This window comes from Lingula anatina, chromosome 4 (assembly GCF_051362555.1).
Source record: "Lingula anatina isolate TDL-2025a chromosome 4, LinAna3.0, whole genome shotgun sequence".
NCBI classification, from domain to species: Eukaryota; Metazoa; Brachiopoda; class Lingulata; order Lingulida; family Lingulidae; genus Lingula; species Lingula anatina.
In genome coordinates, this window is record NC_141770.1 from 4,833,393 (window position 1) to 4,850,850 (window position 17,458).

The 17,458-nt window shown below is 36.5% G+C and overlaps 1 protein-coding gene across 5 annotated transcripts in view; it reads left to right on the forward strand.

Moving 5' to 3' along the window:
- Positions 1-17,458, forward strand: part of LOC106173404 (uncharacterized) — a 48,288-nt gene that overhangs the window by 3,879 nt on the left and 26,951 nt on the right. Inside the window, exons 1-2 of one of the 5 annotated variants that reach the window (XM_087011463.1) lie at positions 3,619-3,742; positions 10,762-10,884. The exons of 1 other annotated variant lie outside the window; for it this stretch is intronic. In XM_087011463.1, coding sequence (XP_086867589.1) covers positions 10,846-10,884 — 39 coding nt within the window. In that variant the 5' untranslated portion in view covers positions 3,619-3,742; positions 10,762-10,845. Of the gene's footprint in view, positions 1-3,618; positions 3,743-7,625; positions 7,644-10,761; positions 10,910-17,458 lie in introns of those variants that run through there. 3 more of the 5 variants (XM_087011464.1, XM_013554537.2, XM_013554539.2) reach the window with 3 other exon arrangements.

Consider the following 17,458-nt stretch of genomic DNA (forward strand, 5'->3'; position numbering starts at 1 on the left):
TTCAAGTTACGCTGTATCAAAAAGTACATATTGGTGGTGAAAGCAAAATGTGCAGTACGGTAATGGATAATAAAATTTGAACTCCGGAAAAATAAAACATAAGGCTTGGCAAAGCAGACAACTTGTGGTCAAAAATGACATTATTTCATCAAATTTGAACTTCTGGAACTTCAGAGCACCTCCCATTTCAAGAATTTTGACCAAAATGACCTTTTCTTAATTTTAATTAATTTTTTCTGTAGGAAATTTATGGCACATTATGGTAACTCCAAAATTATAACATTTAGTCCCTTATATCTCCAAAACTGGCAGAGATAGGTCCATAGTTACTATTGAAGTTGAATAGGAAGTCATATACTGGCAATCTAACTGTGACCTTAAAATTGACCTTTGACCTACTTTTCACCATGAACTGAACTTTGCAAATTTTGCTTTCCTTTTATCTCCAAAACTGGCAGAGATAGATCCATAGTTTCTATTGAACTTGAATAGGAAGTCATATACTGGCAATCTAAATGTGACCTTAAAATTGACCTTTGACCTACTTTTCACCATGGACTGAACTTTGCAAATTTTGGTTCCCTTTTATCTCCAAAACTGGCAGAGATAGGTCCATAGTTACTATTGAACTTGAATAGGAAGTCATATACTGGCAATCTAAATGTGACCTTGAAATTGACCTTTGACTTACTTTTCACCATGAGTTGAACTTTGCAAATTTTGCTTCCCTTTTATCTCCAAAACTGGCAGAGATAGGTCCATAGTTACTATTGAACTTGAATAGGACGTCATATACTGACAATCTTACTGTGACCTTGAAATTGACCTTTGACCTACTTTTCACCATGAACTGAACTTTGCAAATTTTGCTTCCCTTTTATCTCCAAAACTGGCAGAGATAGGTCCATAGTTACTATTGAACTTGAATAGGAAGTCATATGCTGGCAATCTAAATGTGACCTTGAAATTGACCTTTGACCTACTTTTCATCATGAATTGAACTTTGCAAATTTTGGTTCCCTTTTATCTCCAAAACTGGCAGAGATAGGTCCATAGTTTCTATTGAACTTGAATGGGAAGTCATATACTGGCAATCTAAATGTGACCTTAAAATTGACCTTTGACCTACTTTTCACCATGAACTGAACTTTGCAAATTTTGCTTCTCTTTTATCTCCAAAACTGGCAGAGATAGGTCCATAGTTACTATTGAACTTGAATAGGAAGTCATATACTGGCAAGCTAAATGTGACCTTGAAATTGACCGTTGACCTACCTTACGATGAACTTAAATTTGATTGTACCATTTTTAGTTATATATATTTTTTGCATATTTTGAACATTCTTGTTGATTGCATTTTTACAGCTTGTCAAGCACAAGACTGGTGGCTGTGTCCCTTATTTTGTGTATGTAGGGGTCTATACGAATGCGCTTGCTCCAGCTGGTGGTACAATATTCGGAGGCAGTATCGCCTCTCTGATCCTCTAGTTAGTTAACTGACCTTAGTGTCATGGGATGTACACTCCAAGCTTAAGTCTATAAATATAATTGGGTAGGGTCTACTGTCTACTCTCCTACGTGAGATAACAGTCACAATCAGCCACTCTTGTTATTAGATAGAAATGGGAAGTAATGTTAATGACAAGTACCTGAATGAGTTACACAGAGTATTGTAGCAAATTCTAAGGTAGAATTTGAGAACTAAGCAAACCTGACTTTTATCGAGGGGAAGGGAGTTGGATTTAAATACTAAAAATTTGTACAACATAATTTAAAAATTCAGGGGGGGGTTCGAGCATTAGATTTTATGGGTTATTGGCTAGAATTTTTATAGGTTTTTACTTTGAGGAGACCTTTCATAAGACTATATTTACTCAATTCTTCATACATGTATAATTTTTTTATGAATCGTCCAGTTTTCATGCCCCAAGGGAATATTTAATCTCGTAATGAAACTACTTTTACCAGGTATTTTCAATGCATAGAATTATTGTGAATAAATGTACATGTTTCCCAGCCTTCACACCAATTAATTCTAGGAAATATGGTCTGGTGGAATTCAACTAGGATGCTGAATAATTGATTTACAACCTTGTTAATGATGCCAGAAAATTTGTTACTAATTAATTCATTTTTATGTTTACCTCATGGCGCAATGTTACCAGCAAAAAATTAGACAAGCTAATTTATTTTCATGTTTTCATAGAAATAAATCCCCTTTAAGAACCAATAAGGTGTTAACTAATTTTCATTGATTGCTTAAAAAACTGTTATTTTATTTTGCCTTTCTGTTAACTAAAATATATATGGTAATTACTAATAGCATATTGTTTTACAAGTAGTAAACTTAAAAGTACTAATTGGTATGGCTTTAAGCCATGTTTTTGATTTTTTTTATTCTGTGCTTTATTTTCAAAGCTGTAGGATTATATATCACTTGCAAGTGATTCTAACATAAAAGCTTGGATGAGATCAAATTTAATTTGTTTTCCCTCACTGCCAGCAGTCTCCTTCCTCTGTGTGGTGTGGATAGTGTAAACTATTGATTACAAGAAAGTGTTCACATCCATAGATAGAGGCTTATAAAGCTCCATAGTGGAAATTGCATTCAATATGAAGCTCACATTTCAAAAACACAATTTGCCCAAATTATGCTAGAAGGAATGTGCTGGCTGTCTCAAAAAGTTGCTAGTCATTTTAAGTAGAGATCTGTATAGTAGGTCTCCTTTGACCCAAGGTAGTGCTGGGGCAGCCACTAGTAGTCAACACTGGCCTAAGACGTGAGACATAGCTTACTGTTCTTGCCACAAAACTGGTTCAGTATCCTGATTTCAGGTGATTACCACAGCATGATTTATCTTTGATATTAAAGATAGGACCATCTTTGAACCCAAGATATTTTGAAAAATGTTTCTCAGAAAGCCAGTTTGAGGTCACTGATTCTGTACTAAGATAACACTGGGGAGTTTCACGATGTCATCTCACATCTCACACTCAGGGTGTGAGAACCTTATTCTGCCTCATTTTCTTTCAAAATGGCAGTTTTCATAAACTGACAGAATTATGAAATGTCTGTTGATAAAAAGAATTGGAAGCAAGAAGACATCAGGCTGTCTGTAGATCCCCTTAGAAAAAAAGAAATTAAGTCTGTTACACCAAAATCTCCAGAATGTGGAAAAAATGGGGTTAAAGGAATATCTTATTGTGTTGATGTTATTATGGTTTTCAACTCACAGTCATGTTTATTAAGTTTAGTTATACAGAAAGTGCAGAGGTTATTTATCACTAATCAGTTTACAAGTAATTCGAGGCTCGGCTTTGTGTATCAGATTTTCACCAGTTATTGTGAGTTGGCAGAAAAAAAGGATTTATAAATGAACTTTTTAAATTTTCACCCATTGATAAGGACATTTGCCATTGTAAAAAAAAAAAACCATGAATCACTTGGAATTATTTTGAATGTAAGAAAATGGTTTCAAAGTATGTTATCTCCCATCTGCTGGTCAAAGTCGGTGAGTTGGAAAGTAGCATGGCAGACAGAAAGGTAATTGATAGAGTTATACTAACAAATCAATTCATCCAAAATTTACATTATATGAAGGTAACAACTAATTTTAGGTACTGGATGGAGATGGCAGGAAATGAAGTGCTTCAGACATGCTGAAAACTTTTCAGAATGGCCGGACATCTGGACTGGCAGTAATGAAAAATTTGCCGTCTTCAAACTGATGAGTACATATACGTAAGATACAGGTCAAGTTCAAAAATCAGCTTGATTGGACCATTTTTACCTCCGCCAAGGAGGTTATGTTTTCACCCCTGTTTGTCTGTCTGTCTGTTTGTCATCAACATAACTCAAAAAGTTATGGATGAATTTCGATGGAATTTTCAGGGTAGGTCAGAAATTGGTTAACTTAGAAGTGATTAGTTTTTAGTGGTGATCTGGATCAAAAATCAATCAATAATCATAAATCAAAAAACTAAGTTATGGACCGATTTTGATGAAATTTTCAGGAACTACCAGAAGTGGGCCAAGGAACAGATGATTAGTTTTTGGTGGTGTTCTGGATCAATAATCAATCAGTAACCAATCAGTAATCAAAAATAAAAAACTAAATAATTATAGAATGAAAATTTAGGGCTGAAACAGCATTGGGTGGAGATTTTGTTGCCTTGGCGGAGGTCTGCGCTCTCGGAGTGCTTTTCTAGTTACAAAAGTAAGTTATGCTTTTTTTTTTTTTGCATATTTTATCCACTGTTATACAGATAACATGAAAACCATGTCATATTTTGCTTTTAATCTTGTAGGACTAATTCATAGGTTTAATATACAGATCAAATTGGAAAATAAGCTTGATTGGTTCAGTTTTGGTGAAGTTATGCCTATTTTTGTATATAAGTGGTTTTACCTCAGATTCAATTCTTAAGCATATTAACAATCGCTGGCAGTACACATGGTTTTAGTCCTGCTTCTCCTCCTAGACCACAAGGGCCTGCGTACCCATCTCTTGGATTTAGGTCACCTATAATCTCAACTCGCTCCACGTAAATTTTGGGCTTTGTCGGTGCTGGGGTCTACGTGTGGCATTCTTTGCAATGCACCATTGGCAAAATTAAATGCTAATTATCTACCATACCGAAGGAATTATGGGAAAAGTCATATGTGGAGATTTCAAATATGCCCTTGGATTTGACCTTTGACCTTTATTTCAAGGTCAAACGGGCCAAAATTTAAAAAAAAAAACGAAATTTTTTACGAAAAAAAAATTATTTGCGCTAATATTCAGAAACTAAGTAGACCTAACTTATAATGTTATTGGCAGGTATTACCCTTCAGGTCATCTTTCATGTCCGTGAGTTTGGGGTCAATCGGTATATTTTCACGGGAGTAGCAGCCATAAGATACCGAAACTGAAAACTGTCTCTAATTCGGGAACCGTTAATGCTAGAGACCTATTCTTTTTTGCATTTTGTAGAGCATGTCAAGCCCAATACTGGAAGTTGTCTCCGTTTTTTTTTATTTCCATACGGTTAACGAGTTATGCTGTATCAAAAAGTACATTGTGGTGGTGAAAGCAAAATATACAATACGGTAATGTGTTATAAATTTTGAACCTCTGGAAAATAAAACATAAGGCTTGGCATTGCAGACAACTTCTGGTCAAAAATGACATTATTTCATGAAATTTGAACATCTGGAACTTCTGAGCACCTCAAATTTCAAGAATTTTAACCAAAATGACATTTTCTCTATTTCAATTAATTTCTTTTGTAGGAAATTTATGGCACATTATTGTAATTCCAAAATTAACATTTATTCCCTTCTATCTCCAAAACTGGCAGAGATATGTCCATAGTTACTATTGAAGTTGAATATGAAGTCATATACTCGCAATTTAACTTGAAATTGACCTTTGACCTACTTTTCACCATGAACTGAACTTTGCAACTTTTCAGTGCTTATACTTTCAAAACTTCCAAAGATACCCCATAATTACTATTAAATTCGAACAGGAAGTCATATATTGGCAATCTAACTGTGACCTTAAATTGACCTTTGCCCTACTTTTCACCATGAACTGAACTTTGCAAATTTTCGTTCCCTTTTATCTCCAAAACGGGCAGAGATAGATCCATAGTTACTATTGAACTTGAACAGGAAGTCATATATTGGCAATCTAACTGTGACCTTAATTTTGACCTTTGACTTGCTTTTCACCATGAACTGAACTTTGCAACTTTTCAGTGCTTATACTTTCAAAACTTCCAAAGATACCCCATAATTACTTTTAAATTAGAACAGGAAGTCATATATTGGCAATCTAACTGTGACCTTAAATTGACCTTTGACTTACTTTTCACCATGAACTGAACTTTGCAAATTTTCCTTCCCTTCTATCTCCAAAACTGGCAGAGATAGGTCCATAGTTACTATTGAAGTTGAATAGGAAGTCATATACTGGTAATCTTACTGTGACCTTGAAATTGACCTTTGACCTTTTTTCATGATAAACTGTACTTTGCAAAATTTTGATCTTTATATCTCAAAAACTGGCAAAGATATGCACATAGTTACTATTGAACTTGAATAGGAAGTCATATACTGGCAATCTAACTGTGACCCTGAAATTAACCTTTGACGTAATTTTCACCATGAACTGATCTTTGCAAATTTTCTATCCCTTATAGCTCAAAAGCTGGCAGAGATACACCCAAAGTTGCTGTTGAACTGGAATAGGAAGTCATACACTGGCTATCTAACTGTGACCTTGAAATCGACCTTTAACCTACTTTTTATGATGAACTGCTTTTGCACGTTTTCTGGCCTTAAATCTCCAAAATTGGCAAAGAAATGCCCATGGTTACTATTGAACTTAAATAGGAAGTCATATACTGTGACATTGAAATTGAACTTTGACCTACCTTTTCACCATGAACTAAGCTTTGCATATTTTCTTGCCCCTCATATCTTCAAAACTAGCAGAGATATGCCCCAAGTTTTTTTCTTTTGTCAGCATAAATGCAACACTGTCAACACATTTCAAGGAAAACCAATAAGGACATTGTCTAGAGAATCACAGGAGTGATCAATGTTAGGAAAATACAGGTCAATTTGAAAATCAGCTTGATTGTACCATTTTTAGTTAAATTTTTTTGCATATTTTGAGAACTCTTGTTGATTGCATTTTATAGAGCTTGTCAAGCACAAGACTGGTAGTGGTTTCCCTTTTTTGGGGGGTATATCCGGACAATATCCAGGTACAATATCCGGAGGCGGTATCGCCACTCTGATCCTCTAGTTTTTTTTCTGCTTTTCGTCTGTAAATTTTACTTACAGCTTTGCTGCCCTTTTTGTGTTAAAAGAAAGTACTAGTAAATTATCTTACTAGTAGGCATTTGGCAAGACTTCATATTACGGGTTAGAGTGAGACATCTAGAACTTATCAGCGCATTCAGAAGAAGAACTAACAGATCCGTGCATCAAAAATGGTGGAACCACTTAAAAGCAAGCAGCCTAATACCCTGATGGTCTCCCTGCCTCCATCTTTGCAGGGGTCTAGCAATAACGTCTCAGAGCCAAGAATTAATTCGTTTAATAGCATGTGTGGAGACGGGTAGACAGTTAAGGGATTAGCCAGCTTGCTTTTAAGTGGGATCAGCCATATTTAGTCCAAGGAATAGGATCAGTTAATCATCTGTTCTGAATGTGCTCTTTAATGTTGGTGCACAAGCATCAAAACATCTTTGAACAGGAAAAGGAAATCTGAAGAGAATAGAAAGGGTCATTGTTAATTTCAAACTGAGGGAGATTAAAGAAGTGGATATTGATTGAGCAGGGATAACTTAGCCATTAGTGCTCTTATCTAAGCTTAACATTACCTCATAGGAATTTAATTATCTTTAGAATGGAATATAGTAAGGGAACATCTCAACAGCTCCAATGCTTTTCCAAATTTAAGTGTTCTTAAACAACTGCAATTCCATCTGCATGTCTAAACTGTGTTTCTCAGTGTAGAGAAAAATTGTACATCTGTGAAAAAAAGAATATGTTCTTTCCTTAACAGATGCCTTCTAAATATCAGAGCAAAATAGGACCTGCCCGAGCAAAATAGCAAGTCCTCTAAAAGCATAAGTACCCCAAGGTAAGGCTCCGTTCACATGGAAAGTCTATTTTCTAAAAATCTAAAAATCTATTTTCGGTATCTTGTGATCACAGTCTGTGCCCTGGATACCCCGCGGTGTAATTACTGGCAGCGCGAGCGAGTTACTTCCAAAGCTGTAATTAATTCTTGGCTGCGCTCGGAGGAGATTCTGATACCTTGACGCATGCGCAGTAGGAAATTAGAAAATAAATGGCGGTCGCGGTTGCTTTGAAAAATGTGTTTGTCGATTTTGTGCAACAACCACTAGCCATATTATGCGTCTGTATGCTTGAGTCGTCACAACTAAACTGATGAACTCCACAGCTTAGAGATACTACTGCGCATGCGTTAAGGTATCAGAATCTCCTCCGAGCGCAGCCAAGAATTAATTACAGCCAGTAATTACGCTGCGGGGTATCCAGGGCACAGACCGTGATCATAAGATACCGAAAATAGATTTTTAGATTTTTAGAAAATAGACTTTCCATGTGAACAGAGCCTAAAATTAGTACCCAAGCACAGCATTGGGCCATATGTCTGTTGCCTTGTTCTTGCAGCTTTATTTTTTTCAACCCAGGACTTATTTTAAATGGCAGGAGGTATGAGAAACAGCATGTTAGAGCTTTAGGTGTTTCCTAGTTGTAAAAAGTGATATTTTCTCCTCTTTCTACATCCTTGACAAAAGAAAAAGGGTTTTTGACATCTATGCCAAAGCCCAATAAAGTGGTTAGAGTGTTATCCTTTGTCATATATAAATATACTTTCTCTTAAAAAATAAACAAAGAATATGTACAAAATCCCAATACTAACCAAACTAATGTCATTCGTATATTCGATTGTCCACGCTGCTTATTAATACAGCAGCAGTGGTCTCTTGACAAGCTCTGGTTCATATGGAACATACCAAATAGGTAGATAATCAGATTTACCGTTTGTGGGTTGTAAGGCTATGATTGTGGCTACAAATTTTATATTGGGGTTTCTTAAATCATGGCTCGAGTTGTTAATATGGGCATTTGTGCTCAAAAATCTGCTGAGGCCCAGTTTTGCAAATGCCTTATCTGTTTACTAGGCCTGACAGTAACGAATCAAAACTGTGTTCTTTATTACCATGGCCCATAGGAGCCTACGCGTGCGTCTTTTAGACGCCCCTTTACATGCGAAAACGACAAGGCCTATGCCGAGTTCGTCTTTTACTACAGAGCTTTGAGAGCCGAAAATGACATGGCTGTGTCTCTTTCGCCACTTACTGAACTCCACAGATGCGAGATTGACTCGACCCATGTCGCGTTCGTCTCTCAAATGACACTGTTATAAAACATGAAATAGGCATAACGTGTGATTTTCGCAGCTGAATAAGTAGACCCTTATAACGAAGTTGACGTAACTTGAGAGTCATGTCGCTCAACTCTTACAAACCTCCAACAAAATCTATCTCCACACAGACGCGCGCGACATGTACTATTGGACATGGGTCAGTTGAAACCCTATTAACCTAAAGGGCTCATGTTACTTTCAGCCAACTCTTATATGTCAAATCCAATTAATTTGAAACAGTGTTGTGCTGTCCCAAAACATTTTTTTTCATTTGAATCCCATCATAATTTAGTGCTATCTAGATAGCAGTGTGGCTAATTGCTTGTAATAATTATATGGCCTCATATTTTTATTTTCAAGGATTCAAATATAAAGGGTTTTAAGACGGTCCTTCTGTTTCAAATTAATTGGCTGAAAGTAACATGAGCCATTTAGGTTAATGTCGCTTTCAACTGACCCATGTCCAATAGTACATGTCGCGCGCGTCTGTGTGGAGATAGATTTTGTTGGAGGTTTGTAAAAGTTGAAAGCGACATGACTCTAAGGTCACGTCAACTTCGTTTATAAGGGTCTACTTATTCAGCTGCGAAAATCACACGTAATGTCTATTTCATGTTTTATAACAGTGTCTTTTGAGAGACAAACGCGACATGGGTCGTGTCAATCTCGCATCTCTGGAGTTCAGTAAGTGGCGAAAGAGACACAGCCATGCCATTTTCGGCTCTCAAAGCTCTGTAGTAAAAGACGAACTCGGCATAAGCCTTGTCGTTTTCGCATGTAAATGGGCGTCTAAAAGACGCACGCGTAGGCTCCTATGGGCCATGGTACTTTATAAAACAAACACATTCATGTGTGCATGCACACACATAGTGGGATATACTTATATACTAGAAATGTTAAGTATAATGTGTTGGTGTTCATTTCTGTAGAGTGGAAATAGCACATCATTGGATTATGTGCCCAGCAGTCTCTATGGAGAGTTGAGAGGGCTAAAAGATATATAAATATTATGAAATGAGCTGATGCCAAAAACCGGGGGGATTTGTATGATTTTAACATATAACTTTTACAGTAAAAGATAATAAAGATGCCACCAATGGTCTCCATTATGTCAGAAATGGGTTCCTTGTCACTTAATTTCTTATCATCTTTGAGCCATGCATCCTCTACCATCTTTCTCTATCTTGACTCCAAGTTTACCACCCCAGTTCCTTCACTTTGGCTTCGGCATTTCTTCTCCATGTTGTTGGTGTAAGGCAACCCGTCTTTCTCTCTCCCTCTGGTCCCATGCTTATGTTCTGCTGTTCCAAACCCTAACTGTAACACTTCATGATGTAATTGATATAGTAGCTGTAATGAAGACATTCAGCACAAGCTACAGAGTAAGATTGTTCACATCCAGGCTCAGTACTATCAAACTGTTCATGGTGGAGGGGATATGACCCTGATGACCATTTTCTTGTCCCCTTTTAGTGAGATATGCTAATCACATTTCTAGGCAAAAAGAAAAAGGAAAGAAATGAAACGGAAATTTGAAACATCATATTTGCATAATGTAAGCTTATTACTAGTAAGCTAATGTCTGCATGGATAGAAATTGTGGCTGTGAATTTTTTTCTTTCGGCCCAAGGAACATGTATTCCTCAGCCTAATTTGTACCACAAAATGCACCATTTACCTCTCCAACCAGCCTGATGAAATACGAAGCCCACACTGGGATAGCCTAAATGTTTAAAGGTCATATAAAACTTAATAAGTTACAATCTAAATATATGACTCTTCTGTATAATTTTGTTTCCAGGTCAGATGTAATCATGAGGTTAGAGGTCACCATGGAAGTAGTAGGATCTGAGCGGCCAGTGCATTGTTGGTCAGTAGACGGGGCATGTTTGGCAGTGATGAGGGAGTGGTCAATGTGGACAGTGTAAGATAACTGATATTTAAGCAAGGTAACTTTTAAAGGCAGTGACAAGGTTAAATGTAGACTGTTATTTGGCAAATGTACTATGGTAAACACAGTAGAGCCAGGTTTCAAGGTTGTATGTTAGTATACTAGTATATGAAGTGAAATGGCCTCTTTGTGTAACATTTCCTTGTCAGTCTAATGAAATGTCAGGCACATGAGTTTTGTCATAAACAAAATAACGGGAGGTCTCCTTGGTTAAGACTTCATTGAAAACCTGAGAATTGCTACAAATACCTTTGCATAAATACACAGTGCTCATTTATTACAAGGCAACTTCAGTAATTACTCTATTTTTGCAATGGGCAAACAAGGCAGCAAAGCTGTCAAATGTACAGACAAAAAGCAGGAAATAACAAAATAGGCTACTGTCAATTCTGATGCAAAAGTACATTATGTTAAACTGCAAATTCAACATCAAATTTTAATTATGCTCAACAGGTAATACCAATGTAAGTAAAATGTATAACAAGCGTAGGGCTTCAGGCCCATGGGAGTTCACGTTCACACTTTGAAAATGTATAACTTCCAGAAAAAGAAGCCAATTAGACTGCCTTTTAAACTCAGGCTGCATTTTAGTCCTGTATTTCTTTTTTGAATGTTTGGCAATCATAAGTAACATGGTTTTCCCATAATGGTCATCATGGCAGCAGCACCCAAAATTGTGTATTCTTCTATTCTGATGCAATATTACATAATGGTTAACGTCAAATGTTAATAATAAAATATACGTCTCATGGATTTTCAGAAAATGTGACTAGCATGGGTCTTCAAGCCTGTGGAACTTCAAAGTCACACCTTGAAAATGCCAATATGTGAAAAAATTAAATTTTCACAAAAAAACTGTTTAACTGGCAGAAAGAACTACAGACTGCATTGCCTACTGAAGCTGTATTTTAGTCCCATGCTTCTTCCCTGTAAGTTTGAGAACAGTAAATGGTTTTTCTTAAATGGTCATGATGGGAGCAGTGCCCAAAATAGGTTTTTTTTCAAATTTTGGTGCAATATTACATAACTTTTAACAGCATAATGACCATCAATTTTTAATAATAAAATATTAGTATCATGGATATTCAGAAAATGTGACTAGCAAAGGTCTTCAGGCCCATGGAACTTCAAAGTCACAACTTGAAAATGCCAAAATGTAAACAAGACAGCACTGTTCTGAAATGGTTTTTTCCATTTTTAACAATTTTTAACATAAAACAAAATTAACAGTTTACTGCCATTTTTATGTACAGACACAGATGTGTCTGTACATATAGCCATCACCTGCGTCTGTCGTCGCCGTCGCTGTCGTTGCCGTCGTCGCCGTCGCCGTGCACTTTTACCGATAACACGATAAGTGGAAAACCGTTTTTTCTTTTGGCTTGAAAGTTACAGAACTGATGCATATTCATAATAAGCAGGTCAAGTTCGAAAATCAGCATGATCGGGCCATTTTTGGGGAATTTATGCTGTTTTTTCACTTTTTTCAGCATTTATGTAGCACCGATAACACGATAAGTGGAAAACCGTTTTACCTTTTGACTTGAAACTTACAGAACTGATGAATATTCATAATACGCAGGTCAAGTTCGAATATCAGCATGATCGGGCCATTAATATGGAAGTAATGCAGTTTTTTCACTTTTTTCAACATTTATGCAACACCAATAACACAATTTTTGAAAAACCGTTTTACCTTTTGGCTTGAAACTTACAGAACTGATAAATATTCTTAATACGCAGGTCAAGTTCGAAAATCAGCATGATCAGGCCATTTATATTGAAGTTATGCAGTTTTTTCACTTTTTTCAGCATTTATACAACACCGATAACACAATATTTGAAAAACCGCTTTACTTTTTGGCTTGAAACTTACAGAACTGATGAATATCTATAATACGCAAGTCAAGTTCGAAAATTGGCATGATCAGAGCATTTTTATAGAAGTTTTGCTTTTTTTTTCACTTTTTTTCAGCATATATGCAACACCTATAACACATTTTAAGGAAAATCGATTGGCCAATTGTCTTGAAATTCACAGTAGTGATCAATGTTACTGAAATACAGATTAAGTTTTGAAAATAAGCTTGATCAGTAAAGGTTTGGTGAAGTTATGCCTTTTTTTGTATATAAGTGTTTTTTTCCTCAAATTTAATTCTCAGGCATGCTAACAGTCTCATATTTGAACTAATTAGATATGTTAAGTTGTTCTTTTGACATTTTCTGCATCTTAACAACATTGTTAGTTGATTATAAAAAAATGATGGTAAACCTGATATTGTGTATTGTTTAATAAGTGTCAAAAATGGAAAAAAAACATATCTTTACAGTTTGTCAGATTCAACCATTCACTATGTTCAGAATTTCAGAATGGAGCAAGTTGGACATTAATAATTGTTCTATTGATATTTTTGCTTTGACAACATATTTTTGATTGATCATATAAAAATGACAGTAAATTGATTATTTTGCTTTATGTAAAAAAGGTGTTGAAAATGGAAGTAAACTCTTTCAATACAGTTTTCTCTTGTTTACATTTTGGGATTTTCAAAGTATGACTCTGAACTCTATAGGCTAGTCACATTTTCTGAATATCCATGATACTTTTATTTTATTATTAAAAAATTTATGGTTATTATGCTGTTAAGCATTGTGTAATATTGCATCAAAATTGAACAAAACCCTATTCTGGGCACTGCCTCCGTAGTGGCGGTGAAAGGATAACCATGTCACTTGCTCTTCTCACACTTACAGGAAAGAAACATAGGACTGAAATACAGCTTCAGTTGAAAAATTGTCTCATTAGTTAATTGTTTGGAAGTAATACAGGTTTTTTGTGAAAATTTTTATCTTTCACATGTTGCAATTTTCAATGTGGGACTTAGAGCTCCCTTGGGCATGAAGCTCAGTGGTAATCAAATTTTCTTAATGTCCATGTTTTTAATAGTAGATATTTTAAAATTGGTGGTATTTAATTAGTTAATCATTATGTAATGTTGCATCAAAATTGACAAAAAACCTACTTTGTGCTCTGCCACCATTAATATTATGTAAAGTAAAGTGTTACTTTCTATTTTTTTAACTATTCTTACAAAAATGATTCTTAGGATTGACATACAGCTCATATTAGAGAACCAGCTCTATTGGATTATCATTTTTATTAAATTTATGAATTTTTTGTGAAATTTTCATTTTTCTCACTCTGGCACTTTCTAATTGTAAACTTGAACTCTGATGGGCCTGGAGCCTTATGCTTTTACTTTCATCAGTGTAACCTGTACGTTGTGCATAATTAAAATTTGATGTTGACTGTGCAGTTAAACATAATGTATTATTGCATCAGAATTGGCAGTCTCCTGTTTTATTTTGTACATTATTGTTTTCTGCTTTTCTTAAGGTGTGCCTTATGGGCCTGAAGACCTTTGATAGACAAATTTGTGTGGTCAGTCTGTAAATTCCCCTTGGGTATTCACTAGGCTAATTTCAGTGCTATAAACTCATTTGCCTAATTAAGCGGCCATTAAGTGAAATTTCATAAAGCACACTTGTTGATATTTCCCTGTAAACTCCCAAAGGTTAAGCTCTCTGCTAGATAACATAGTGTCCATAATAAGGAAGCAGTGAATAGCAGCTTCATTGGAATTATATTTTTGTTGTTTTCTTTTTAATTTTTTCTCCAACACTGGCATTTTTACCTCCCATCCACCTGAGGCTCTGCACATTTTCAGTATTTCCACATAAGCAGTTGTATTGGTATTTGTCTTTAAACACGCTGTAATATTATTTTATGCACTGTCATCATTTTTCATATATTGGGACTTTCATCATGTGAATTTTAACTCTCATGGTCCTGAAACTGTAATCTTATTGAAGGGCAATTCTTATTGAAGGGCTGTGGATTGAGACCATTTTCTGGGTCTCCTGGAAGACAGTCAGATTTTAGAGTTTATATTTACGGGTTTCTGTTGGAAGACCATCAAAATGGAGGATGGATCAACAAAGATACTTTGGAATACTGTCAGAAAATATCTCTGGATCTGCTCCTGTTATTGACCATGTTACCTGTTGTGCATGATTAAAAATCAGTGTTGACTGACTGTGCTATTATAAGCATATATTATTGCATCAAAATTGACAAAATGACCTATTTTGCATCTTTTTTTTTCTGTTTTTTGTCTGTACATTTGACAGCTTTGCTGCCTTGTCATATAATCAACTAAGAAAATTGATGAGATGGGAAAAATATCAATAGAGCAGTGTTAAATGTCCAATTTCTTCCATTCTGAGATTCTGAACATAATGAATGATTGAATCTGACAAACTGCAATGATATGAGTTTATTTCCATTTTTGAAACTTTATTACACAATACATGATAACAACTTTACCATCATTTTTACAAAATCAACTAACAATGTTGTAAAGATGCAGGAAATGTCAAACAAACACTTTTACATATCTTATTAATAAAATAATGAAACTGTTAACATGCCTAAGAATTGAATCTGAGGAAATGTGAAAAAACAGCATAACTTCTAAAATAATGGCCCGATTACGGTAATGTGCCATGAATTTCGAACAGTAGAAAATAATTAAATTTGGGAAAAGATCGTTCTGACCGAAATTCATGAAATGGAGGTGCTCAGAACTTCCAAACGTTCGATTTTCATGGAATTCTGTCAATTTTGACCGGAAGTTGTCTGTTCGTCGCTAGGCCTTCTGTTATCTTCTCCCGACGATCTATTTAGAGTTACCATAATGTATGATGTGTGAGTGTCGGTAATTGCGACCAAAGGTATACACGTACTTTCACCCGATCACTGTGTATGGCCCATAGATAGAGTTGTACTGTTGTCTAGGGCCGCAAAACATCATTATCAGTAGTGTCATTTTTCAAAAGCGATTCTGGCAGCCAGAAACTAGTGACGTTTTTCAAAAACGATCCTGGCGCTCAGAACGGGAGTGGACGGAGGGAGAGACGGCCGACGATTAGCGTCTGCCACGGCCAGATTACCTTTACTATGGAAGCTTAGTGTTACCGTTGCTCCTTTCCGTGCACTGAAACCGAGACGACAGCCGATCAGTGTCTATGGTAGTGTCTCAGGTAGCCTTCATCTGCGATAAGTGTCTTCCGCGACCAGGTTCGTTGCCTTTACCGTTCAAGTCGGGCGGAGCTTTACGCGGGAATGCGTCCTCATCTCGTCGTTCGCGGGTCGGTGTCTCCGACGCATACGTAGCCTTCCCTGCAGAAGCCGGCCTCGGCACTAGGGCCTCTCCTCCGTGCGGGGAGGCCACTACGACCGCAGATCGGTATGTGCGGCGCACAGGTAGCCTTCGCCATGGCAGCCGAACTTTGTATTACGGTCTCTCTCCGTCGTGCGCTGCAACCAAGATGACCACTGATTGTTGTCTGCGATCAAATATACTAGGTTTGAGGGGGGGGGGGGGGGTTTAGGGTCGTTTTTTTTTTTTTTTTTCGCTCAGGCAACCCAATCTTGACCAGCAGCAGCAACTGATTTCCTGGCGCATAGTTGCGTCAATGTACGCATTTGAAAAGCGTGCACGTTTTGTCATTGAAACCATCTTCAAACAAACGCGAGAGAAAAGGCAGTTTTTATATTCGTTCAAGGGACTGGAAGATCGTCAATGGGAGATAGTGAGCGATCTGAGCGCGACAATAAGCCAATTTCCACACTAGTTCAAGGGACTTCGTTACTATATTCGTCAGCAAGAGATCGTCAGCGATCCGAGCAAGCATAGAAGCTTGGACTTTTTTCCATGCTAGAAGGCAATTTTCATGTGGTCAGCAGGATATGGTTTGCTGGTTTGCGACAGGGGCGTAACCAGGCATACGCACGGATACACTGTGCGTATATAATTTTTTGGCCAACCATGATATTATTCTCTATAAATCTAGTGTACTTTTCAAGGAATATTATCGAAAATCCACTTCGATTATAAGTTGTCACCTGAATGTACAAATTCTCTGTATAATTTATATGTGCACCATTGTTCTGACACCCTTCTCGTTTGCTTTCACAGAACTGAGGTAAACAATACTAGTTACCATCTGAAGTCCGATCTTAATCGTCCATCTAGCTGGAACTTGCTTTACCTCTTAATTAGAGGGTAAAGTGCCCTTCAGCTCACAGGTAGCTTTTGTCTTGAGTGTATCGAACGCAATATTTATCTCGGATAAAAATCTACCTGTGTGTTATTTTCAAAGAGCTGCTCCAGCAGACCTGGGGGCACTAGATAAATCTGATCATCGGGCTAAACAAGGAGCCAGAGAAACAAAGGAAGATTGATTTTTCCTGCAAAGCTTCAAAGAATTTTGACACGGACTTGATCCAGCTTAACCCTCCAAACTAACGGGGTGGCATGGGCAATTTTTACAAAATTTACAAACAATTAAACTTAGATATATTACAATTTTATCCTTTAATATAATTTTGGAAGTCATGCACCCGCATGTAAGCTGGGTGATGTCAGTAAGCCCCTTAATAAATAAATATACCCTTATGAGCAAGGCTTTTCCCAGCGAACCG